Source organism: Aspergillus novofumigatus, assembly GCF_002847465.1.
Source record: "Aspergillus novofumigatus IBT 16806 chromosome Unknown P174scaffold_3, whole genome shotgun sequence".
In the NCBI taxonomy this organism is placed as follows: Eukaryota; Fungi; Ascomycota; class Eurotiomycetes; order Eurotiales; family Aspergillaceae; genus Aspergillus; species Aspergillus novofumigatus.
Genome location: NW_020194276.1, coordinates 3,872,299 through 3,896,311, shown reverse-complemented (window position 1 = coordinate 3,896,311; position 24,013 = coordinate 3,872,299). Strand labels below are relative to the sequence as shown.

Here is a 24,013-nt window from a genome sequence, read left to right as displayed (position 1 = left end):
GTAAATCCTGATGGTTCGTCATACTGATCGATCAGGCCCTACATGGGACAGTCAATGCATTGAAGTGGAGAGCGGCATTTTTGACTCATAGGATACACGTATCAATGGCTAGCCACCATTCAACTTGTGTGATTGCGTAGCTCCACGAACAGATTCGTTCAGCGCCCTAGGCATCCATAATGCAAGGCAATGACCGCCCAGATGTACATCGATAGGCTGGCCAGGCAATGAGTAAACGCCGCCTGAAAGTTAATAAGCCAATGCAGCCCGGGCCAGGATCAGTGCGCGTGCCCCTGCATCTGTAAGTGGTCTGAAGGCTAGCCAGCAACACAACATACTGATAGCAAGGACTAGTGCGGACTCAAACCCGATAGGTTGGCTTATACAGAACATCTTCTGTGGAAGAGCGGTTCGATACGTTGATCAGCAAAACCTGAGTATCGTAGGTAATATGCTAGCCCTTCTAATGGTACTCGTGAGAGTCGAGGTTCGTGCATCGTGGCCCCCGTAGCCATGGAGTGTCTCCCACCGTTGTGGCCGGATCAGCGCATCACATCCACCAGCTTCCAGCGCTCGGCTCCAACACTGTCGCGGTCAGATGGTTTATTGAGCCGATTCGTATCCTCTCAGGCAAACCCTTCTTGACCCTGAAAACTGTCACGTGGCGAGCCGCCGACGTACCTCCTCCAGGGGCCGGCCCCCTCACCTAGATAATAGTTTGTCCAAACTCTGCACACACAGAATAGGAGTAGGGGAAACTGAACAGCTTAGAGGAAGCTAAGTAGTTTATTCTAATTGTTTAATATATATATATTTTTCTTAGTAAACCTCTATGTTATTAAAACACTATAATTATAGCAGTGCCTTATAGCCTAGTTGATGATACCTCGCTGGCTAGGAACCCCCTGAAGCAGTCAACCTTCACACTGCTTACAAGAGGCTTAGCTATTCACCATATTGCTGCCACACCTTGATGCTCCTCACCCAGCTGCCAGGGAATTTTTCGCAGTCAAATGAGCGTAGAAGTTGCAGTTACAAGGATACAAAGCACGTTGCCGCCTGTACGCCTTAGCTTCTTGGAACTCAGTCAAACAAGCATTCTTCAGCTTCCTGAGGGGGAATATTTGCCCGCTCATATTCCTTTCAGCTATCGACTCCACGGTCAATATAGCCATCTTGGCTATGTAATCGGGAAAAATGAAGATGAAGAAGCATACAGCCTGTGGTGCACACGACATATAAGTGGATATTTAGGGTTAGCAAATTATATCGAGTGCGGTGGGCCTTGCTCTACGGGCTACAAGAGCACACCCGGATGACCTGGTCAAAGCCAGTGACTCGATCCTCGTGGTGACTGAGTGGGACCGTACAGACCTTCCGGCTCTCTTTCCTTCACCGCTGCCGACTTACAGTTCGTGATAATGAGCAACTCTAGTAAGCGTATGTCAACTCCCCAAATGCCTCTTTTGACCGCTCTCGTACATTTTGACCTTCAAATTGTCCGCCCTTTGCTTGATATCCCTGTCTGAGACTCCGTCATTCTTCTCTTCGCGGTACAGAAACAGCAAAGGCAAAGGGTCATTCCTCCACTTGGGAGCCCCGTTCCTCCATGTCTTCCATACTGTACCCACCAGCGTTACAACTCCAAGCAACCACACCAGAACAGGCAAGACAATCCACTGCCATTGAACAGCGACATAGGTCATGCTTCTCATGACGCGTCCAGCAGCCATTTGTGCCTTGCCGGGATCCGAGCCCGCACTGATGTACGCCGAATCACGGAAACTCTTCGAGATGGCAGCTGCCACATTGTGCATGCTGCAGTTGAACTTGTCTACGGCGTCGGGGCTGCAGCCGCTGACGTTGCCCGTTGCCAGGGCCTCAATGACATCCGATCCTGCATAACTCTTTTGGGAAGGCGCGTAATAGGCTGCGAAGGCGTCTTCCTCAAAACTGCCGTCGAAGATAGTTTTAAAAAAGTAGTCGATTGCGGAGAGGGCTGTGACATGCAGCGAAAAGTTCTGGGTCGGGAAGGCTCCCAACTCTGGGCCCCAGTTGGGCTTGCAAGTGCGCCGGAGTTCCGTGAGATTGCTTTGTACCCAGGTAGCGAGAACATCCTCGCTGTAGATATTGTTCTCAACGCGAGCCCGGATGCTCTGGACTACTGGCTCAATGGAACACTCGATTGCTTCCCATTTAGTGTTGAGGTCAATATTCGGTATTGTTCCTCCTCGTTCGCTTGTGATACCTCTCGCTGCGATGAACTGGATTGGACTCAGTGTGGCATTTTTGTATACCAGAGGCTCCAGAGCGGAAGTTACGGCCGGGTTTACTGCGAGTGGACGACGCTTCGCTGTGTTCGGAACAAACCATATTGTTGTGCTGCTATTTGCAAGCGTTAATGAGCAGTTCACTAATCCGCGAGGACCATATGTGGCATTGTGGCATGAGGGAACGAGATGGTCAGTAACATTGGCGCAGACCGCACGAGCTCCCAACGATGCCACTGGGTCCCAGGTGCAGTTACTTTGAGCTACAGAGGTACTGCGGAATGGCCCATGGCTTGCTCTGATCCGCATTGAAGAGCGAGCTGTACACATTTGCTTTGAGTACGGCATCGACTCTGCTAGCTGTGTATCCTGTCAGCTCTGAATATTTGACAAAATCCAAGGGACCGATTGTCTCACCACCACGACCAGGCAAGCCGACAGTGTCGTATCTGGTGCTGTTTGGCAGAAAGGCCGTTTGAGAGGGATCCACCACCAAGTTCGGGTAGTAATGGATTAGATTCTGGACAAAGGGATCGAAGGCAAGTGCCAGGATGATAGCCAGGCTACCCCAGACGGCAATGTGTCTGCAACCGTTAGAAAGGGTTTATCGCAGTCTTGTGAGTTCTGCTTGCCTGGCTTTTAGTATCCAAATGAGCACGGCGCTCCCGTAGAAGCCGCGACTGGCCGTGTCAAACGACTGGAGATCCACCACGCGCTGCTGCCTTTGTCCAAACCACACCCACTTCAGCTGTCCGATGCATTCATTGATCGAGAACAAAACACAGGCTTTGGAGATAGTACTCAACCAGGAAATGACCGAGTTGAGCGACAGCAGTCTCCAGGCAGGCTGGGGCTTGTGATCATAATGGATGAGCATGGCGACCATAGCAACCAGTGTGCCTGCTGAGACCAGCACTGCCAGCACCTCCCAGACATACCAGTCCGAGACGAAGCTCTCTACGGACTTTGGAGGTTGTTCCTTCTCGTCTTGCACCGCAGGGGACGGCCTGGAAGCATTTTCGGCCCCAGGACTTTGCTGTGGCTGTGCATCCGCGTCCAGTTGGTCGTTTGAACGTAAACTGGAACACGGCCATCTTCTCCCGTATTGTGTACGAACTTGCTGCCATGATTGTTCTTCTTGTGGTTGCATTTCTAGATGATCAATGCGCTTGCCTGGAGTAACGAAGAACTGATCTATTCATTCCCAGCTCCGAGGCGGCTGTCTTTATAAATAAAATCTCACTACGTACACTGGACGGTAGCCAGTGTCAAGGACTATTGCTACGTTGGCAGTGCTTTTGCAAGGGTCTGCTGCACGTCCCTCTAGCCTTGTACACAGCGGGCTAGAGATGGCATTTGATAGGCAGGTTTCAATATTGACTAACCACATACTGCAAATGCGCCAAGCAGAGGGGTGCACATCCCCATCTAGCCTTATGCGCAGCCGGCTAGAGATGGTTTTTGATAGGTAGATCAATCAGATTGATTCAATACTGGCCAGTCAAATGTTACGAAACGCGCCCAGGTTCCCAAGGCAGAAGCCCAGCGCTAAAGGTTTAGTTTCCGATTCATTCCACTTCATCCAATCGTTGAATCCTTCGCCGTAAAGAGAAGAAAATAAACACAGGCACTTGCGCCAGAATGGCTCCAGATTCGCTTAAAGGTCCTTTCCTTCTCTCCCCCTAGACTGATAGAGAGAGGCTGATTCCCTAACACCACATCCCCTTCCTTGTAAGGTCACCTAGGTCTCATTGATATGAGCATGCTAGGCTAGGCAGTGCTCATGTAGGTCATTCCTTCAGTAGGTATTCGCATTAAGTCTTCCATGATAAACAAGATTAAGCATACATGAACCAAAACTGACAGAAGCCAGTCAAGCGACTCAAGCAGGCTGATCATTATATATATCAGCAGGAAGAACCAGGAGCTTTACATATCAAAACTAGACAATTCACTTTAGATCATAGACGCACTTGATTATTTCTTTCAACTCACTTACAGCTCAATATCATGAATCAATGGTATTCTATTCATTATTGTTGAAGGTATTGGATATGCACTGTCTGCAGTGTACATGCTTACCTAATCAATCTGGGGCATAATTTTATTCCAGTAACACTAACAAGCAACAGCACACAAGTGAGTCAGTGACAACACACAACTCTCTCCATTGACGACTCTCCCATCTACAAATCGCAAAGGGCATCATCCATTACACCTGATTACTTAACTACACTCAGCATGGACAATCTGTCCTTGGTTGTGGTGACCCTTCTCATCATCGCGGGATCTGCTCTCATTCTCCGCATCAGACATGATCCGCGCGAACCCCCTGTAGTCCACAACGGCATCCCGTTCATCGGCCATATGATCGGCTTCATTCGGCATGGAATCGACTACTACGCGTTACAGAGGTACATGCTCTGTCCACCCCAACCACAAGCCCCCATCTAACAGGAACAGCGCAAAGCACGGCCTCGAAGCCTTCACCATGGACGTGCTCTTCACCAAAATCTATGTCATCACCACCCCCAGTCTAGTCATTGCTGCCCGGCGCCATCACCGCACCATGTCCTTTGAGCCCGCCATTACCGGCGCGGCGCGGCGCGTGACCGGCCTCAAAGGACGCGGGTTTGAGCTCCTCAGCGAGAAGCGGCCCGGCGGCGAGAACTTGCACGGGGATGTTGTGAACGCGATGCGTCCGGCCCTCGAGGGCGCGGGCTTGGATGGGATGAACGAGAAGGTGGTTGGGTACTTGCTTGGGAGCGTCGACGACTTGCCCACCGCGGCGCCGTTTGATTTCCACGGATGGTGTCGCTCGGCACTCACCGTCTCCAGTACGGATGCGGTGTATGGGCCGCTGAATCCGTACCGGTCGAAGGAGCTGCAGGATGCGTTTTGGTATGTCTTCCGCCTGGGTTTGTGACTAAAAGCTAACTGGGTTAGGGACTTTGAGGAGAATCTCGCGCTGCTGCTGATGGACGTCGTGCAGAAGGTCACAGCGCGCAAGGCATGGAAGGCACGACAGCGGCTCGTCGCGGCGTTTCTCGATTACTACCGTGCTGGTGGGCATCTCGACTCGTCGCAGTTGACGTATGCTCGGTGGGAGACGCAGCAGAAAGGCGGTGCCTCGCTTGAGGATATTGCCCGCCTGGAGGCGGCTGCTGCATTGGGAACCTTATCGAACACAGTTCCGGCGATGTTCTGGTTCATGTTTGATATCTTCTCTCGTCCGGAGCTGCTGGAGGCGGTGCGGGATGAAGTTGCTCAGCGTGCAGTCCAGATTGATGCGCAGGGCGTGCACACCGTTGATCTCGCCGAGATCAAGGAGAAGTGTCCTCTGCTGATGTCGGCCTTCCAGGAGACGCTGCGGCTACGTTCTAATACCGTTCCTATCCGGATTATCTTTGAGGACACTATCCTGGATGACCGTTATCTTCTGAAAAAGGGAGGAATCCTGCAGATGCCCGCACACGCCATCAACCGCGACCGGACAATCTGGGGCAGCGACGCGGGCGAATACGACCCTCGCCGATTTGTGAAAGTCAACCAGTCTGACAGCCGCAAGAAAGCCAACGGATTCCTGTCTTTTGGGACCTCTCCGCACGTTTGTCCGGGCAGACACTTTGCCACAGGGGAGATCCTGGCGCTGATTGCCATGCTTGTGCTTCGATATGACATTGTCCCTCTCGGCGGCGTGTGGAAAGAGCCCAGGACCAATAAGTCAGCCGTTACGTCTTCGACACGGCCTCCAGCGGAAGAATTCAAGGTGGTTGCTACGGCTAGAAAGGAGCATGAGGGGGCTAGATGGGCGTTCCGTGTGACAGAGGGCAAGGGGAAGTACGGACTGATCATTGGGTAGTGACTCATATCTTCAGCATGATAACTAGCATCTTACTAGTCGTGAATCATTCTTGCAATCGAATATGTTCCAAAAGAGGCTAGCGCTCGTATCTTATGCTGCCTAATTTCCTTCCGCTGCTTCCTGAAATTCTCATCCACTTCATATCACACCAGCCAGTATTGATATGTATTATCCAGTAGCAGGGTATCCCAGTGACTCTCTGTACAATAGGACCCGACAACGAGATGGCCCCCCAGACTCGGCGATCAAGCAGGCGTCGTGTAGATTCCGAACACATCCCCGAAACCAACACCGAGTCTCCAACTCAACCAGTCCGCTTCATCCCACCACAAGCAGTCTTAGATCACCCACAGCAAAGCACCACCCTCATCCCCCAGGCCTAACCCGCCTCCCGCACCTAACCACCAAAGAAACAACCCTCCTCCGCAAAAAACAATCCCGCCTACGCGCATCCGCACCCGCCACAAAAGCAACCGCAGCAGACTACGGTCCACCCGCCTTGCAATCCCTCTCCTCAACCCTCATCTTTGCACAGCACGAAGCAGGCACAGCAGTATGCATCCACCCAGATGGCTGGCTCCTCACCTGCGCGCATTGCTTCGGCGAGTCCGAGGCCGAGTGGCGCTCCCACAGCCGGAAATGGCTCCTCTTTTTCACGGGCGAAGCAGTGTTCGTCGAGTGTGTAGCCTGGGACGCGGGGCGGGACCTTGCACTGGCCAGAATCACTGCACTTGAGCGCCTGCTCCCGGCTGCCTCCCAGAATTCAATCCCAAGCTTCGCGTGTGTGCCACTAGCACCACCATCAGCTTCTCTCAGCTCCAAGATCCTCTGCATCGGGCAGCCAGGCTCTGATGATCTAGAATCATCCGCCCCGCGAAAAACAGCCTACGGTCTTATTGAGATTTCTGAAGGTCGGTTGCGCGGGTTGATGCCCGGTGCGGACCCGCATGATAACGAGGAGATTGGGGCGCTGAGGCACGATGCGTGGACGTACTGGGGTCATTCTGGGGCGCCTTTGTTGCGGCGGACTGATGGTGTGTTACTGGGGTTGCATTCATCGTGGGATGAGACTACGGCTATGAGGCATGGGGTGCCGATTGTTGCGGTTAGGGGGTTTCTCAAAGAGAGGTTTCCTGGGGGTTGGGCTGAGGACCAGGGTGATGGGGAGGAAAGAGAGGTGATTGTAATTGATTGATCATCTTTTACTTGCACATGGCATACATAATTGATGCTATAGACGCCTTGTATTCACTGCCGTACTTGCATCGGGAAATATAGGAGTATAGGACCAAGCCGGGCCAAACTCCACCATCCCAACGTTTTCACCGAGGGGCCCATCTGTTCCCGTGGGACCAATCAGATGAAGTAAAAATATCAAATAAAGTTGCCCGCGGACAGTTCAGTCTAACTCGATATAACTTGACCAATTCATGTCTGCAGTCCGTGCATTCGGAGCTCATAACCCCGGACATACACTTTTTCATTTTTTTTCTCCAGTCATTTGTCGTCCTGTTTCAACCCAACCGACAGGCAAATGATTCAAGTTCCGAACGCAACAGGCGACCCTGAACGGCTTCGCGCCGAGGGCGAGCTATTCGACAAGGATGCCGCACTGGCGGTCGTCAGCGATGTGGCAATGGAAATCGATCCAGAGGTCGAGAAGCGCGTCCTGCGCAAGATCGACCTCTTCTTCATGCCGGCCATGCTAATCGGGTACGGACTGGTCTACTGGGACAAGGCGATTCTCGGCAGCGCGACGCTGTTCGGCATGACCACCGACCTGCACCTGGTGGTCATCGACCACAGCACGACGCCGCCGTCAAAAGACACGTCCCGGCTGAGCTGGGCGACCTCGATTTTCTATTTCGGCATGCTGGCCGGTCTCTACCCGATGACCTTTTTCGTGCAGCGCTTCAAAATCCAGCATGTCTTTGGGCCGATCGTTATGCTGTGGGCTGTCACCTGTGCTGCTACCGCGGGGGTAACGACCTGGCAGGGGTTGTTTGTCCAGCGCTTCTTCCTAGGTAAAGTCCAATCCTTTTTGCCAAACCAGGGGTAACAGGGGTCGGTCTGACAAAAAATGCAGGCTTCGTGGAAAGCGTGGTCCCCACCGGCTTCATGACCATCGTCAGCGGCTACTACACGCAAAAAGAGCAGTCCCTGCGCCAGGCATGGTGGTTCTCCGGCACAGGATGGTTCACCATTATCGGCGGCGCAATGAACTACGGCTTCGGGCAGATCACCTCCGGCTCGCTGAAGCGCTGGCAGTACATCTACATCTTCGCCGGCGTACTGACCTTCCTCTTCGGGATCTGGTGCTGCGCGATGCCCAACTCGCCTGTCTCAGCCTGGTTTCTTACACAGGAAGAACGCGTCGTCGCCGTCGAGCGCCTCCGCAGGGGTCAAACGGGCGTGCGCTGTCAGAAGATCAAGCTGTCGCAGATCAAGGAGGCTGCGCTTGATGTTAAGATGTACCTGATTGCCATTATGATGGCTGCTGCGTAAGCCCAAACCCCCCTTCCCCCATTTCCCCCCCTCTTACTGCCAAATGGCAACAGCTGATAATAAAGTCAGATACACGATCAACGGCGCAATCTCCGGCTTCGGCCCCCTCATCGTCTCAACCTTCGGCTACGACACGCTTGACTCGATTCTATTTCAATTCCCCGTCGGCGGCATCTGCGTCATTTTCATCCCGTTGTGCGGGTACATCGCTTCGCGCATCCCGAACACCCGCATCCCCATGTTGATCGCCTGCTGTCTCCCCGTCCTCGCGGGGTGCGCGCTCATCTGGAAGTCCACGTGGGGGTACCAGCCCGCGGCGCCGGTCGTCGGGTACGCGCTGACGGGGTTCTTCGGGCCGGTGGTCAGTCTGATCATCACGCTGGGGGCGAGCAATGTCGCGGGCGCGACGAAGAAGACCGTCATGGCGGCGACGGTGTTTGTGGCGTATACCGTTGGCAATATTATCGGGCCGCAGCTTGTCAAGACGCAGACTGTTCGGCAACATTACCCGGAGCTCTGGACGGGGTTGATCATCTGCTACTGCGTTACGATTGTGGCGGCGGGAGCGCTGTACGTGGTTCTGTGGAGGGAGAATCGGCGGAGGGAGGGGATGGATCTGGACGAGAGCCAGCGGGATAAGATGGCGTTTAATGATTTGACGGATAAGGAGAATCCGTTCTTCAGATATGTTTTATAAACTTTGCCCTTATATACTATACTGCAGACAAGAAAAGAAGATTAAGCTACTGCTGAGGGAGGTAGACACTCATCTCCAGACCCCCCTTGTACGGCAACGTCAAAGTACTAAACCCGCTCCCAGGGGCACGCACATACTCCAGCAGGTCTTTGTATCCCTCCGCCGAGCTGAGCGTGTTATCCGCCACCACGACCGCGCCATACCTCAGTTTCGGCTGGACCAGCTTCAGCGTGGGCAGCGCCATCGGCGTCCAGACTACATCAATCAGCTCACAGCCACTTTGTTCACCTAGGTCAAAAGACTTAAACTTACTATCGAGCAGAAGCATATCAACCCGCTCAGGGAGATTCGTCTTCAGAGTCTCCCGCAGATCACCCTCACGGAGGTCAATCACACTACTGACTGCCTCCCCACACTCAGCCCAATGCCTGCGCGCCTGCTCTGCCTTGGCCGGCTCATATTCAGTCGCGATGAGAGTCCCTTTACCGGGTGCCGCAGACGCAGCGAGATTATCCGTTACCGCGAGAGCAAGGTAGATGGTACTCACGCCGTACGAGGTACCCGCTTCGACGATGGAGGTGGCGTTGAGGGCTCGGGCGAGCTGGTAGAGGAAGTGGCACTTGTCTTGCTCGAGGGCGATGAATTTGTCGCGCATGAGGGTGTGGAAGGTGTCTGTGGACGGGGTGGTGTAGGTTGCTCGCGGGAGGGAGGATTCCTGGGTGGTTGATTCCGCGTGGAGGCGGTTTAGGAGGGAGACGATGTGAGGGGGTGGGATTGGAGGGGGTTTGACATTTTGATTGATTGATCTGATGTTATTTCAGCGGTGGAAATGGAGTGATAGTGGTATGGAGTGATGAGATTGATAAAAGTTATCTGATGGATTGGTATTTATAGAGGGAAGTGACTTCGAGTGAGTCATTGTGGATAGGCTAATGCAAGGAGGATGCAACGGGGGATACGAAGAGTAAAGACGGCCTCCACATTTTGTTGCTACGTGCTCTCGTATTCATAGACCGCTACTGCAATCAAAGGAATAGAAGAGACAAATTGATGCGGCTAATCTCGTTTAATCTGGAGCAGTGCCTTGAATCGATACCATACTGGCAGGATGATCCCAGATTTCCACCTCTTCTTCAGCGGCAATCCAAATAGATCAAATCACCACAATCGATCATCAACACACGAGCAATAAGTCCCCCTGCCCTTAGTCTTCTTAGGCGCAATGCACACTCCGCGATCGAACCGCCGTTGCTGGCACTACACTCATCAGCCTCATCTCCACGATAGTATACGATTATGGCAGGCACAAACATGATGATTACACTCTTGCGGATCATCCGGGCAGCCATGGTGCCTGCCTCCTCCATGATGACCCCCGTCGTGATGTCTGTGATGGCTCAAGCCGATGGTAAGTGCATCCGGGGAGAGGCTGGCGGCCAACGGCACCAGGGCAAACGAGGCGAGCAGCTTGATGAGGTTCATTTTTGAAGGTGTTGAAGGTTGCTAAGCTGATGAGATGAGGATTGAAACTATTTATTATGGCTGGGTGGTCATGATGACATGTGTATGATGGATGGTAGCCACTGTTCATGACATCGCGATGACTGCTTTATTCAATATGCCAGCTCTCTCATTACTTCTAAAGCTTTTATGCAGCTCCTCCCTAATTGATCTACGCATGCCGACTTCCCAGGCAACATCGTCTGCCCTCCTCCGTCCAAGAGAATCGTGCGGACAACGATATTGTCTACCATGACTTCCTGTGATGGTAGATTTGGGATGTGCACCGAGACCAAAAGCAGCAGTGGGGGGAAGACCTCAGGAATGTCTCTCGAATTTGCTCCATGTGGTGGAATGTTTGTATTTGAAGAGGACGACGTGGTGATTGTTCGGGCCATTAGAGAACGGTGATCAAGAATACAATCCAATGCGGTATCTTTACATCGTCTGACGCGGAGAGTTGCAGTGGGTTTCGCAAGGAGGTGATCCGTCCGTTAATGTATTTGTCTAGTATCATCTAGTTATATGTAGAGAGGACGGCAGTTTGCCGTCAAAACATGCATATTCGTCACGAGCATTACTCTAAGGGTATCTATCTAATCATGGGCCATCTTTTTCCGGCGGCGTCTCATCCTTACAGTCCGAGATCGCCAAACTATCCCACTTTTCCAAGAACCGATCCATCGACACGTCCCCCTCGCGCGCGGCCCCTGCCGCACCGCCGTCACAAAGTTCGGGTAGAACGTACTAAAGGTATGCCGATCCTTACCCTCCCAGCTGCGCGTCTCAAAGTCCGTAAACAGAGCATCCGTCTCGGCAGGCAGGACGACCTGCATCTGGTTCGCCGAGAGTTGGATCATGCGCAGGATGCCCTTGGCCAGCGGGAAGCGGCGCGTAAACGCCCGCGCGACGATGCACAGCTCGATGAAGGCGGCGCGGTTGCGAGCGTCGGGCGAGTCCAGCGCCTCGAGGAGGGTGAACATGCCGATGCTGAGCCACTGGATGGTGGAGGGGGCCATGCGGCCGATGCCCCATTTGTCGCGGTGGATGCCGATGAGATGGGCGATGCGAAGGGCGTTCTCGATGCAGATGTTGCGGGCGCGCTGGATGGTTTCGGGATCGAGGTGTTCGTTGTTGGCTTTGAGGAGGCCGAAGATTTGCATTACCGTCGTGTGGTAGAAGAGGCTGGCGTGGTCAGTTAGTTGAGTTTAAATCTATCCACAAGTGTTGGGATGGGGCTTACTGGATACTAAGGGCGTGAGGAACGGTGACGTTCTCAACTAAAAGACACTCCGGCATGTCTGCGTACCAGTCCTGCAATTTCTGGTAGATGTCATTGACGAAAGGGAGCATCTCGGCTCGAGGGATCCGGTCCTCTTCTTGGTAAAACGCGCGTGAAATCTCAACAGTGATGCAGGCGATCGCGCACCACCGGTTGAACACGCAGGAGATATGGCTGGGAACCCCAGCATCGGTCGAGCGAGGGTACGGTTGCCAGACATCGTCTTTATGCCGTTGGTGGATGATCCGAGTAACGGGGGACTGCCGAGGAGGGTGGATATCGAAATGCTTCATCAGAGATACGGACGCCGTTCTAGACAAGTCAGCCGTCAGCCTTCTTGAATGGCCGGGGCAAGGGTCGGTAAAGCATACGAAGCCATGCTGAAAATGCCCCAAAGGGTCCTGTCAATCGCCCTTCTTTCTTCCGCGTCTTCCATCGCGTGAGGGGGGTGAGACGCAGCATACTCCTGGGCTCCCCGGGCGGCCAGATCTAGATAGACCCATCCCATTCGATCTTTGCCCATCAACGATGTTCTGATAAAATGTCAGCGAGGGTCATGTTTTCGCATCCAACGAGCGACTTTTACCGAACGAATAGGATCATGAGCCCCTGGATAGTGGGCAGGCTGGCAGAGTCGCCTTCGTCTTCTCCAGCCTCGAACAGACGACGGGCCTCGTCGAAGAATTGGTCGCCTCGAGTGAGCATGTCGCCGGGAACGGTAAATACTTCTTCGTAGTCGGAGTAATACTTATACATGGATCAGTAAACGAAAAAAAAAAAAAATGACCGTCATCCGTGCGAGTAACACATACACATGCTTCCGCGAGAATGGCATTGACCAGGAAAGGTGAGCAGAACCGGGAATTCAGCTTTCCTTCCTGCATATGCTTGATCAAACAGTCGGCATCCAGCCAGTTAAACCAGGGATACGTCCATGTTAACCAAAGCGAGACCAGATGCGACACCAGCTCGCTGTCGTCCGTCACCGCCGTCCACGGCTTCGCGGGGACCTTGTACACAGGGTCGTCGGCCAGCCGATTGACCCGTAGGTAGCGCCATCCCAGGGGCGCAATGTCTGTCGTTTGCGAGAGTTGGCTTTGCATCTCGCGTAACTCAGGCGTCGACTCCAACTCATAGTGGGAAAACTGCTGCTCGAGGAATAGCTGGAGTTCGTCGAACGAGGCATTACTTCGGATTAGATTCAACAGTTGCGAAACGCGTCTACTCTCGCTGTCACGGAGAGCGTTGACCAGCCGAGTCAAGGTGTCGGCTACTTTCTCCAGCTTCGCCACTTTACGGTCCATGGCATTTTTCCGGCGCATATCGGACATTGCGTCAACTTCGCATTTGATGCCATGGCTGACGCAATGCTGACATGGAGGATCTCCACGACACTGTTACGGGTGAGCCTGGGAATTTCCACCTGGGGAATAAGTGAGTATGCGAAAGGGGGAAGGCAACCGACTTTTAACTTTTTTCGTTTACACGCCTTGCAAGCGGTGGTTTTGTGCTTTCGCGCGGGCAGCAACTCTTCGGATGACGCATTCCGTTTCAGAAGGCGACCTGGCGCAGGGGCGAGAGGACGAGAGGATGACTGATAATGCGAGTCGGACATGAATCTCGCGTCAAAAGAAGGGGCCAGGTAAGAGAACCGGTCGAGAGAATGGCAAAACGGCCGGCGTTCCGGGGGAGGGGAGAAGAGGGTACTTCTGGGGGGGGTTTTATAGGAAAGTTGGGTATGCCCTCATGTCTTTGGATCTGACATCAAACATGCGTCCTCGAGAGCCAATGAAACGGCACAAGGACATCCCGGCGCCCCTGATATCCAGGGCACCGGGCATTCATACTCGTCCGATCGGAGAATATGGATACCTATGGATACCTATGGAGCACTGGGAGCAGGGACACTTGGACTGGTTCAGACGAGCATCATATTAATTTTTGGTTGTTTTGGGTGTTCCAGACTCCAGTCAGTATAGTCTTTATGTGTTACATCCAATCAGCTGCTCCAGATTCCCCGGCATATATTTCCAACAATCAGGGCGCTTGTTTGCTTCTGCGGGTGTTGCTCTTCGGGCAGAGCTCGGCTTTCCGGCTCAGCTGGGCTGTTTTGATGAGGTCTGATTGGTCCCTGTTTTGCCCGGTCGAAGCTGAGGAACACGAGTCTAGCCGGGAAAGGAAATGAGACAGTCTTTTCTGGTTTCTGCTCATCCGCACTGACTGGGGACAGCTGGAAATTATTCCCAGCCACTGGTGTTTTAGGACTCCGTAGTCTGGATTATTCCGAGTCTCCACAGATTTGCCCTTACAGTTGCAAGTTAGAAGTTAGATAGAACTTTCGAGGAGGTTACTCGTAGAAGCCTATAACAGACTATTTAAACCTTGTGTTGAGGCCGAAAATGGATAATGGACGGCATTACGGATAACTACCGAGGAGTCACGGGCTATCTACCTCTACATAATGCCAACAAAGGTATACGGGAGGGTGGCAGTTCTGGATGGCATACCGTTTGATAGAATAGCTGTCTGCTAGTTCTCTTTCTTATACTTTCCAACCACCAACTGTCTACCTAGCTGTGGCAGTTGCCACCGATCTACAGGATCCGGCAGTCTTGAACTTTGCTGATGACCATGATCGACTGACGTGATCCATTCCAAACCCAAACCGTCGGTACATATCTCAAAGAACTGTGGGGCCTTTTTGATCAAAATCCGAGGCCGTGGCATTGTGTCTATAGTACTCTGGATTATGTGGATCCCACCTGGCCTGGCAGTAAATACGTAAAGTAATACTCCTGATACTGTCTCCTCCTGATTGAGCAATAGTTAATGCGAGTGCTTCTCTTACGCGCAATGGCGACTGGCCCCTTGCTCACACGGCTATTACTAGCTTAATGATCATCCTTTTCGGTCAATCAGAAGGTTAGTCGGCTCCTCCTACTTGATTTGTCCAGGATGACTCTCTACGCTGCTACCTCGGTTAACTAACTGTGAATGACTGTGACACATCAATGCCTCAAGGAATTTATTTCCGCCACTCTAAGACCCCAATGTCATGCATACCCTTGTAGATGTGTTAGATAAGGACCTACTACTCGTTCTACCTTAGGAATAGCGGTTCGCGTATATCGTAGCGTCGGACATTCCAGATTAGGAAGGAGGCGGGTCTACCACTAGTTCCCAATCTGGTTAGTGCTCTTCCCATAGAAAGAGAAGCTGAGCGCTGACAGTTGAGCACATTAAGTTACTCTGTACTCCTTTTGAATAATGAGCGCTCGACTATCCACATAGAATCAATGCGAGCAACAACACACTAGCAGAGAACAGAGGACAATCACTAATGTAAAGTCTATATTATCAGAATGACCTCCTCCTGCTGCTCCTGGTGGGATAGACCGCCAGGCCAAGATCTGCAGCTTGACATCACTTTCTCCCCAGGAGTGTGTCGCTCCCTCAAGGGTTGGACCTTCCTTCAATGGAGGTTTTCCGGCCCCCACATAACACCGCCAGACATCATTCTCCGCGGAGGATTTGTCCCTGCTGCAAGATTCCAAACATCCAACATCCACATGGACACTGTCGTCCAGACTACTCGCACATGACTTTCCCTGCTTCACAGGGTCTACAAGTCATGCATGTATCCCTTGCTGCTTGCCATTTATGCCTCCAAACACTAGAGTATGCCCTTACCAGACTTGACAGCAGGATTATCACCAACCCAAACTCCTAGGTAGGAAAGGGGTTTCCCAACCTAATTCAAGACGTCGAACATGATCAACATGGTCCCAGCAGCGGCAGATGCGCACCACCCTACGATCGTAAGGTATCGTTGGCGCCGCGCACTCGCTGCATACATGGTTAGCAGGATGGGATGCATGGATGCATGCGAGTTGACAATCAGTTATCAACAGGGAATCTGAGCCGTGGGTGAATTTACAAATACGTCCATCATTTCCTTCCGCGAATGACGCCCCAGTAATCGGAACTATCGATGCACTCCTCCCCGGCCGACCATCCCCAGCCGACCATCCACAATCGAAATAGTTCGACGAGGGCAAGTGGCTCCGACCGCCAGGAACGAATATCAATACTCGAATTTCGCGGTTCCCTTTGCCCGTTTAGTTCGGACAGAGTGGTAAAGAAGTACAATGAGAGGATGAGAACATCGGAGACAGGAGCAAGAAAAGCAGGAGCTTTAAGGACGAACAATGACATGCTGAAAGATTTGCTGTCTCGTGAGCCAGGTTCTGGGGTAAAAGCCGTACCTCATTTCCGGGCCGGTCCTTCGATACCCTTTCACTCTTCGGTGAAGCAGAACGGGATGCGTTTCCTGTGTGAGAGGCTACCGCCCCTGTTCAACATGAGACTGGACAAATCACGATTGCAACAATGCAGATAGTTCCTCCGCCAGACTTTGTACTGGACACAAACCGCTGAGCGGTTTCTATCGGTCTCACTGCCGAAGGAGAGTGTTGATGCCGTCATGGCGACGTTAAAGTCCAGTAAGCTGTCATTTGACAAATTTTATGCGGACCTTTGAATAGGTCCATTTCTAGCGTATCTGCGATGATACCTAATTCATACTGATATCTGGAGGAAGATCATACTCAAAGTACCTCCATTACAAATATATCCAGCGTATTCAAGGTCCTTGCTTGGTCGCAAGGAATTACTTATGATTCGTCTATATGTCACCTGGTCTAGAGACATAGTATAACACCGGGGTGTTCGTTCCTTGCAGGTATACCAGCATATCAGCTGGCCTCTGATCTGAAGCAGATTCTGATAATCCTCTCTGCTTCCTTAGACAACAGACAATGGGCTCAGATCTATCCTCGCGTCATATGCCTACCTTATACTTGCACAAAATTGTTACCAAGCACAAGGTCATTTACCTGAAACAGTTAGCGCAATTCCCGGAGTTTTATCCGACACCGCACACCGCTCACCTATGATTGGCCGTTAATTCTACCGCCTTCCTGTCGAAGAGATACTGCCCCGTCTTCCGCTTCCGGCAAGAGGCCTCATTCGCCGCGACGGTTGTTTCAGCTCAAATCTCTTCCGATGATCTGTTGCAATTGACAAGTCCAGATTGCGCATACTTATCAACCACGCAGTGCGCACCACCCCACGCACTACATTAGATCAATTGACCCAGTACGGAAGACGTCCCGTGACCCCAACTCACGTCGGCGCGCATGCTAACATCCACCATCGCAGCAGCACCAGCACCATGAGAACCATGCGCAGCCACGACGAATTCAGACTCGACATCGACGCCGACGCCGAGGCCACCGCCGACGCGACCGACGACCGGCGCAAACGGAGCAAAACGACGCACGCCGCATCCCGCATCTGCTACGACTGGATGGTCGTCTCAGGCAACTGCCACTACGCGCGCGACCGCGCCTCATTCACACACTACCGGGCGATGCCGCGCCGAACCCTCGTCAAGAACAACATCTTCAATCCGCACGAGGAGCTGGAGGTTGCGGGTGTAGGGACAGTCGAGCTACGCGTGTGCCGGACGGTGCGGGACGGGGGCGCCAGCTCGCATGTTCTCGTGCTGGAGGACGTGCTGCATATCCCTGAGGCGGTGTGTAATGGGTTCAACCCGCTGCTGTATGGGAGTAGCATGTCGTGTAACATGGAGTATTGGGAGGGGGCTGATCGGCGCGGGGAGCCGGTTTGGTTTGCAGTGCCGTATGCTGGGGGACGAGGTTGGTGCTTGCGGGGAGTCCGAGGGGGAGTCGGAGTTGATTCAGGGGAGGTATTATACGTTGAGTTTGTCGATTACACCGCAGGAGAGGAGGGAGATTTTTGACGCGATGGCTTGTTGAGATTGCACACTCTGTATGTATTTGTAGCAACCTATGTATATTATGTAGATGAATGATACCAGTTTCTGTAACTATCATTTCTCGTAGTAATTGAGCATTGAGCATTTGCATTGGGGTACTATGTGCCTGCATTTTCCAGACGGCAATTGAAAGATGGCCTACTCCAACTGAGTCCTATGTGGCGGCTGATGTGCATTAGTCTCGGTCTCAGACTCATCTTCTGGCCATCTCACCGGGATAGCCCGTAGGAGCAAGGAAAACGGAAAGAGTCCCGGCCGATATTGGCGGATAATCCGCCCTTTCAGGATGCCCAGCAGTCGATCTTTCTCAGTCGCGGCATGCTGAAACACACGGGAGCCTGTGTGGAGTAGCCTGAGAAGTTTGGTCAATATTGTCATGGAGCAGAGTATGTAACAGGTTGCTTGCAACTTGCAAAGGTATTGATAACGCTGAAAACTTTCCACCAGAATGAGAATACATCAGTTGAGCAAGAACAAGTGATCAGGCTGAGGGGAAGAACAGAACGGGTGTTCGGACCGATGCCCGTGTTGGTTGGAGTTAGGTCAAGCGAATGAAGGCATTCAAGTTTAATAGTCAGGGATCCAAGCGTCTTCCCCCAAGCGTTCGCTTGTCGTGGTGGCGTCGTAGTTAATAATACTTCCACGAGATTCCCAAGCACGATTAATGAGCAAGGAAGAGAACTCGATTCTAGTGCATCCTCCGCACGATGTGGCACAGTGGCACCAGTCCACCAGTCCATGCATTGACCGTGCTAAGTCCGACCAAACCACTAATGTTTCCCCAATTGGTGACGGATGAATGTTCTCATTCATCCACAGCCTGAATCCGTTGTAAGAGACTGACACTCAATGCGGGGTCCTCCGATCGTCGTCTAGATCAAACACTCCAAGAGTCGATGGTGTCTCATGCTCGATGTGTGGCACAATTGGCATTGCAATGACAACCAACATGGCAATATCCCCGCCAATATGCAATTCGTTCTCAAGACTCGGTCAGACGGTGTCTATATTAGTCTTAATTTCCACCATGTCAGGCCCAGAACTCAGTCTGATGTCACTTTGTCGCTTGTCACCTAGACAGGCCGGGCTCAGGCTATAGCCAGAACCCCCTGTTCACAGTCTAGATCGAGTACAGGATACATTAAGTGAACACCACCCTCTGGCCATAATCCTCCTGTCCCCTACGACCTCTGGTCGTCTAAGGCGTAACCATGGAGCGACTCAATAGCTACGAGACACCGCGGGTGCTGTACTACCCGGATGACGCTCACATCCGGGGCATCAACAATGCCGCCCTGGCCATGGCAACCTTCCAGCAGAAGCCGAGACTGTGGAGCAAAAACATGTTCAAGGTAGCCCTTCTTCTGTTGCTTCACGGGGAAAAAAAATGAAGACTAAGGAATAGTTATACTGGGCCATTGCTGTCGCCACGCTCAACTCGTGCATCAACGGTTACGACGGGTCGCTCATGGGTTCCATCAACAGCTACAGACAGTACCGGGAGTACTTTGGCTTCGATCCGGATGCCGGCACGCCCTCGACGGGAATCGTGTATGCCATCTACACCATCGGGAACATCGTGGGGTCATTCTTCGCCGGGCCGTTCACCGATTTCAGAGGTATTTCCCCCCCTCATCGTTCACTTATCGGGGATGAAATCTTAACGAGACACAGGACGACGGGTGGGCATGGCGCTCGGCGCCTCCTTCATCATCCTCGGCACCATCGTCCAAGCAACCTGCACCAACCTCGCCGGCTTCATGGCCGGCCGCTTCATCCTCGGCTTCGGGGTCGCGACCTCCGCCACCGCCGGCCCAGCCTACGTGTCCGAGATCGCGCACCCATCCTGGCGTGGCTCCCTGACAGGACTGTACAACGTGCTGTGGTTCGCCGGCGGCATCCCGGGGACGTTTATCCCCTGGCGCACGAGCATGATCGAGGGGACGATGAGCTGGCGGATCCCCGTCTGGGTGCAGATGGTGTTTGCGGGGTTGGTGCTGGGGCTCTGCTGGACGATTCCCGAGAGCCCCCGGTGGCTTGTATCCCGCGACAAGCACGAGGAGGCAATCCGCGTGCTGGCCACGTACCACGGCGACGGCGACCGCAACGCCCCGCTCGTGCAGCTCGAGTACCGCGAGATGGTCGAGGATATCTCCAACACGGGCGCTGACAAGCGCTGGTGGGATTACCGCGAGCTGTTCAATTCGCGCGAGACGCGCTACCGCTCTATGCTGGTTATGTTTATGGGTACGTCCATCCAAAAAAAAAAATTGGTCAAAGAAACAAGCTAAAGCTGATAATGTAGCCTTCTTCGGACAATGGTCCGGCAACGGCCCCGTCTCATACTACTACCCGCAGATGCTGGCCGGCGCAGGGATAACCTCCAACTCAACACGCCTACTGCTCCAAGGCCTACAAAACGTCTGCCAGTTCATAGGCGCCATCTTCGGCGCACTACTAACCGACCGGGTCGGACGGCGCGCGCAGCTCCTCACTTCCACCGCGCTAATGGTCCTCATCTTCAGCATCATCACGGCGCTGAACGCCACCAACGTCGAGACGCCCGAGGAGACCGGGGTCGTTATCGCCAAGAGCGCGGTCGTTGCGCGCGCGCAAATCGCCATGATCTTCATCTTTGGGTTCGTGTACTCTGCCGGCTGGACGCCCAATCAGGCCATGTACCCCGTCGAGTGTCTGCGGTACGAGTCGCGGGCGAAGGGGATGGGGATGAGCAATTTTTTTATCAATATAGCGAATTTCTACAACACGTTTGTGACGGGGATTGCGTTTACGAGGGCTGGGTGGCGGTATTACCTGCTGTTTATCTTCTGGGATGTGCTGGAGCTGGTGGTGATATGGTTTTTCTTTGTGGAGACGTCGCGCCGCACACTCGAGGAGTTGACTGCGATCTTTCAGTCGAGGAATCCCGTTCAGGCGTCGTTGGTGAGGGATGAGGTGTTGGTTCCGCAGGTGGAGCTGGAGGTCGAGATGAGGAGGAAGGATTATTATCGGAGGAAATATGATTTAACTTCATGATTATATATATTCTCAACATTACAGCAATTACACAATGATAAAACACGGGGTATACATAAGCGAAGGGTCAAAATCGTTCATTCCGTTCAATTATCGTCTCGTGGACCACCTTGATCCCGTCCGAGCTGGGCTGGCTCGACTCGTCCCAGTCCGCGGCCGGGCTGGCCGTACAGGTAGGCGGCTGCTGCCGCGACGTCGGCAGGATCATCGCCTCGTCGTGCCACTGCGTGTCGGGGATGCTGAGCGGGTGCCGGAAGCGGCGCTTCTTGCTGTGGTGCGTCGAGTTCTCGCCGCGCTCGCCTTCAGACAGCGGGTAGGCTGGGTAGCTCTGCGACTGGCCGCGGGAGCTGATGTACCAGCCTGCGCGGCGGGCGGCGCGGCGGAACAGGGGGTAGATCATGGGGGCGTTGCCGATGACCACGGCGACGAATGTTTCGCGGCAGGCCCAGCTGCCGGCTTGGGAGGCACCGTTTGCACCGGCCTATCCCTGTTAGCCCCGAATCTAGGCATTGGGGGGGGGGGGGGGGGGGGGCGGTCAGCAACTTACAGTGACGATCAATACGCAGCGGAGGATACCGGCTGCCATGACGAAGATTCCGCCGGAGAATAGAATGAAGAGTTCGAGTTTCTCGCGCCAGGGGAGCCGCGCTTTGAAGAGCATCTATGGCATTGTTAGACGGGTTCCGATTTTGTAGAGAACGGGGAAGGGACGTACCGGTGTCGGAATGGTAATGAGATATACATCCGTCGCGACATTCAGTGTGACCGTCATGTAGACATCAATCGGCGAGATGGCGGGTTGGCAGCGTACTTGACATGTCAGTACCAAACAACCTTTCAAAGAGAGGAGGAACATACAGCCAGGGTCGGGATATATCTGCCAATTCTTATGCATGGGATAGCAGCCAAACAGGATCGAGAGAATCACAATCAGATAGGTCACCCCGATGGCAACGTAGGCCACCCGCACGCGGATGTGCATGTTGATCAGACCGGCCCTGCCCGTCAGTGTCAGCGTCAGCCTCAGCGTCCATCTCCATCAAAAGCCAGGGAGACATACGTTAAGCGCGAGTAGAATATAGCCATGCACGCCTTCAACAACCACAGCAAGGTCGTGTACAACGACCACCCCACCACTTGCGTCTTGGATCCGCCTACTCGCAGACTGAATTCCTCCGAGTCGGGCGAGAGGGCGGCGCGCTGGGCATCGGACATGTAGTTGTTGGCCAATCCTTTCCACCAGGCACCGACGCAGTAGGCTGCGCCTGTTTCGAGGCCGTAGACCACCTGCACGTTAGTCATGTCAGTGGATGTCCAACAGATGTCAGTCTAAGGAGTGACAGGACATACTCCGGCTAGAGGCATCAGGTAATCATCGAGCTGGAAATTGTGGAATCCCACAGTGAAGATGCGAGCGATAATGCGAAGGATGATGACGACGATAGCGAGGGAAAGGAGGGTAAAGGCCTCGGTGGTGAAGCTGTCGCCCATGATGACCCCATGAGCTGTCTCAGCTATCTCCTGGTACGAACAAAAAGGAATGAACGTTCGTCAGGGACAGTAAATGAATGACTGAGATTGATAGCCCCTCACCTCAGGGGAAGAGAAACAAGGGAAGATATAGATGGAGTACAGCACATTCAAATCCCGACTAACCCGCCACAGAGGATGTGTAGAAAGACTACTGGCAAGGCTGAACAACATCCTTGATTGATAGACTTCGAGTCATGCCAATCCCTGACAGAACGGCCAGCAATCATTCGGGGGACCATCTACGTACTTGCCATGATTACTGGTGTCCACATGCTTATCCACTGTTCAGGACAAGGTCGAGAACGGTTGTCTGATTCTTTGTCCACTTGAGACACACTAGGATCCTGGTCAGCGGCCATGTGGAGACGCAGCTGTTCTTCAGCCATCAAGACCCATACGTGCAGCGAACGATATGTGGTATTTCCTTTTGAGGATCGGCGGGGATATGGAGCATCAGCGAAGTGACAGTACTAGTAGTACAACTAGACTGCCGAAGAGGTAGGCGAGAAGCCGTCTGAGTAGAAGCACTGGCATGACGAAGAATAGGAGCACTGATAGACTTTGCAACTCTGTGATCTGATGGCATAACTTGCATCATTGAATGGAAGTATCAAGTGAGGTGTCATATTCCATGATGTTTGACAGAAAAAAAAGTGACAGGTCAATTAGGAGGACAAAGAAGAAGAACTGCTTTTTTGTCAGCTTGAGCATTGGGCAATGGTCATAAAAATCAGTCAACAATCCCTGTCGAGGCAGAAACAACCATGATGGGTCCATACTCCATAGTCTTGCTTGCATACACCGAGGTCCATATATAACTAGGTGGTGGCTGATAAACAACATCAAATAGCAGGGCTAATTGTATAAACCCGACAACAATTGCTAAGACTGCAATTGACAGAACGGAAACTTCTTTTCTGATGATCATAATTCAAGATGCTTTCTTCATTAAGTTATCCCTGGATGCACAGACTTGAGTGAAATGTCACTCACAGACACTAACAGGGCCAAGTGCTGCAGCTAAAAACACTAAGAGCACACTAATTTCCAGTCCAGTAAGGATTATCTTGTGGCATTCTAAAGTACGTACAGTACAGACTACAGAGATGTGATGTCCATCTGTGCACTGGTACGTGCTTTGCTCATCCCTTTCTTCCCCTTGATACTCGCAGTTGTGTAACTAAGCCCACCATGCTGACATTGACAAATTGACCGATTCTTGGGGCATGCTGTACCACCACAATACTTGACTCCAAGGTCCACTTCTCGTTCTCTAGTCTCTCCACATTTAATCTTATTATCCCTGGTCGATTGCTGTTCACTAGTCGGCTCTACGGCGGCTAGGGATAATTCCCCGCTGACCGTTACCTTTCAAGCTGCAACTATCTCAGTAGTCTGTGCTAGCATGACTCTCAAACTCTGCAGTCTTTGAAGTTTGATGCACAATCAGCACAATCATACAGTC

The 24,013-nt window shown here is 52.7% G+C and overlaps 11 protein-coding genes across 11 annotated transcripts; 6 read left to right on the top strand and 5 right to left on the bottom strand.

Moving 5' to 3' along the window:
* Positions 1 to 1,445: 1,445 nt before the first annotated feature.
* On the bottom strand, positions 1,446 to 3,440 carry P174DRAFT_511784 (DUF3176 domain-containing protein; the record flags this gene model as incomplete). The annotated part of the gene is made up of 4 exons (XM_024831819.1): positions 2,903 to 3,440; positions 2,688 to 2,854; positions 2,538 to 2,630; positions 1,446 to 2,506 (listed from the first exon to the last, which is right to left on the bottom strand). The coding sequence occupies exons 1-4, from the start codon at positions 3,418 to 3,420 to the stop codon at positions 1,446 to 1,448; spliced, it is 1,839 nt and encodes a 612-aa protein (XP_024684770.1). The 5' UTR covers positions 3,421 to 3,440.
* An 896-nt stretch (positions 3,441 to 4,336) lies between these two features.
* P174DRAFT_511783 (cytochrome P450) lies at positions 4,337 to 6,161 on the top strand. The gene is made up of 3 exons (XM_024831818.1): positions 4,337 to 4,684; positions 4,734 to 5,171; positions 5,217 to 6,161. Exons 1-3 carry the CDS (start codon positions 4,512 to 4,514, stop codon positions 6,130 to 6,132), a joined length of 1,527 nt encoding a protein of 508 aa, XP_024684769.1. The 5' UTR covers positions 4,337 to 4,511; the 3' UTR covers positions 6,133 to 6,161.
* Positions 6,162 to 6,359: 198 nt separating this feature from the next.
* P174DRAFT_511782 (S1 family peptidase) lies at positions 6,360 to 7,330 on the top strand (the record flags this gene model as incomplete). Its single annotated transcript, XM_024831817.1, has 2 exons — positions 6,360 to 6,470; positions 6,494 to 7,330. 2 exons carry the CDS (start codon positions 6,360 to 6,362, stop codon positions 7,328 to 7,330), a joined length of 948 nt encoding a protein of 315 aa, XP_024684768.1.
* A 339-nt stretch (positions 7,331 to 7,669) lies between these two features.
* Positions 7,670 to 9,361, top strand: P174DRAFT_511780 (putative MFS transporter; the record flags this gene model as incomplete). Its single annotated transcript, XM_024831816.1, has 3 exons — positions 7,670 to 8,159; positions 8,189 to 8,636; positions 8,710 to 9,361. The coding sequence occupies 3 exons, from the start codon at positions 7,670 to 7,672 to the stop codon at positions 9,335 to 9,337; spliced, it is 1,566 nt and encodes a 521-aa protein (XP_024684767.1). The 3' UTR covers positions 9,338 to 9,361.
* P174DRAFT_440760 (O-methyltransferase) lies at positions 9,293 to 10,256 on the bottom strand (the record flags this gene model as incomplete). Its single annotated transcript, XM_024827130.1, has 3 exons — positions 9,293 to 9,592; positions 9,650 to 10,143; positions 10,243 to 10,256. 3 exons carry the CDS (start codon positions 10,254 to 10,256, stop codon positions 9,384 to 9,386), a joined length of 717 nt encoding a protein of 238 aa, XP_024684766.1. The 3' UTR covers positions 9,293 to 9,383.
* Positions 10,257 to 11,437: 1,181 nt separating this feature from the next.
* On the bottom strand, positions 11,438 to 14,106 carry P174DRAFT_483428 (Zn(II)2Cys6 transcription factor; the record flags this gene model as incomplete). Its single annotated transcript, XM_024830747.1, has 7 exons — positions 13,585 to 14,106; positions 12,932 to 13,513; positions 12,706 to 12,866; positions 12,491 to 12,652; positions 12,081 to 12,431; positions 11,557 to 12,022; positions 11,438 to 11,533 (listed from the first exon to the last, which is right to left on the bottom strand). The coding sequence occupies exons 1-7, from the start codon at positions 13,732 to 13,734 to the stop codon at positions 11,438 to 11,440; spliced, it is 1,968 nt and encodes a 655-aa protein (XP_024684765.1). The 5' UTR covers positions 13,735 to 14,106.
* P174DRAFT_154551 (uncharacterized protein) lies at positions 13,859 to 14,446 on the top strand. Its single transcript, XM_024821180.1, has one exon. The coding sequence runs from the start codon at positions 13,984 to 13,986 to the stop codon at positions 14,302 to 14,304; it is 321 nt and encodes a 106-aa protein (XP_024684764.1). The 5' UTR covers positions 13,859 to 13,983; the 3' UTR covers positions 14,305 to 14,446.
* A 1,231-nt stretch (positions 14,447 to 15,677) lies between these two features.
* P174DRAFT_440756 (uncharacterized protein) lies at positions 15,678 to 16,757 on the bottom strand. The gene has a single exon (XM_024827129.1). It carries the CDS (start codon positions 16,332 to 16,334, stop codon positions 16,068 to 16,070), a length of 267 nt encoding a protein of 88 aa, XP_024684763.1. The 5' UTR covers positions 16,335 to 16,757; the 3' UTR covers positions 15,678 to 16,067.
* A 595-nt stretch (positions 16,758 to 17,352) lies between these two features.
* Positions 17,353 to 17,959, top strand: P174DRAFT_459623 (uncharacterized protein; the record flags this gene model as incomplete). Its single annotated transcript, XM_024829780.1, has 2 exons — positions 17,353 to 17,817; positions 17,858 to 17,959. 2 exons carry the CDS (start codon positions 17,353 to 17,355, stop codon positions 17,957 to 17,959), a joined length of 567 nt encoding a protein of 188 aa, XP_024684762.1.
* Positions 17,960 to 19,190: 1,231 nt separating this feature from the next.
* Positions 19,191 to 21,004, top strand: P174DRAFT_405411 (putative MFS lactose permease; the record flags this gene model as incomplete). Its single annotated transcript, XM_024824069.1, has 4 exons — positions 19,191 to 19,331; positions 19,385 to 19,598; positions 19,654 to 20,226; positions 20,285 to 21,004. Coding segments are annotated over 4 exons (1,647 nt in total), but the record flags the coding sequence as incomplete, so codon positions are not given.
* A 44-nt stretch (positions 21,005 to 21,048) lies between these two features.
* Positions 21,049 to 22,824, bottom strand: P174DRAFT_154441 (uncharacterized protein). Its single transcript, XM_024821179.1, has 6 exons — positions 22,366 to 22,824; positions 22,076 to 22,302; positions 21,874 to 22,013; positions 21,731 to 21,825; positions 21,563 to 21,676; positions 21,049 to 21,496 (listed from the first exon to the last, which is right to left on the bottom strand). The coding sequence occupies exons 1-6, from the start codon at positions 22,504 to 22,506 to the stop codon at positions 21,083 to 21,085; spliced, it is 1,131 nt and encodes a 376-aa protein (XP_024684760.1). The 5' UTR covers positions 22,507 to 22,824; the 3' UTR covers positions 21,049 to 21,082.
* Positions 22,825 to 24,013: the final 1,189 nt, after the last annotated feature.

Coding starts and splice junctions, on each gene's coding strand:
- P174DRAFT_511783 (XM_024831818.1), top strand. CDS start 4,512: ATGGACAATCTGTCCTTGGTTGTGGTGACCCTTCTCATCATCGCGGGA. Junction 4,685..4,733: donor GACTACTACGCGTTACAGAG/GTACATGCTCTG, acceptor TAACAGGAACAG/CGCAAAGCACGGCCTCGAAG. Junction 5,172..5,216: donor GAGCTGCAGGATGCGTTTTG/GTATGTCTTCCG, acceptor TAACTGGGTTAG/GGACTTTGAGGAGAATCTCG.
- P174DRAFT_154551 (XM_024821180.1), top strand. CDS start 13,984: ATGGATACCTATGGATACCTATGGAGCACTGGGAGCAGGGACACTTGG.
- P174DRAFT_440756 (XM_024827129.1), bottom strand. CDS start 16,334: ATGTCATTGTTCGTCCTTAAAGCTCCTGCTTTTCTTGCTCCTGTCTCC.
- P174DRAFT_154441 (XM_024821179.1), bottom strand. CDS start 22,506: ATGGGCGACAGCTTCACCACCGAGGCCTTTACCCTCCTTTCCCTCGCT. Junction 22,014..22,075: donor ATATTCTACTCGCGCTTAAC/GTATGTCTCCCT, acceptor ACTGACGGGCAG/GGCCGGTCTGATCAACATGC. Junction 21,826..21,873: donor GATATATCCCGACCCTGGCT/GTATGTTCCTCC, acceptor TGACATGTCAAG/TACGCTGCCAACCCGCCATC.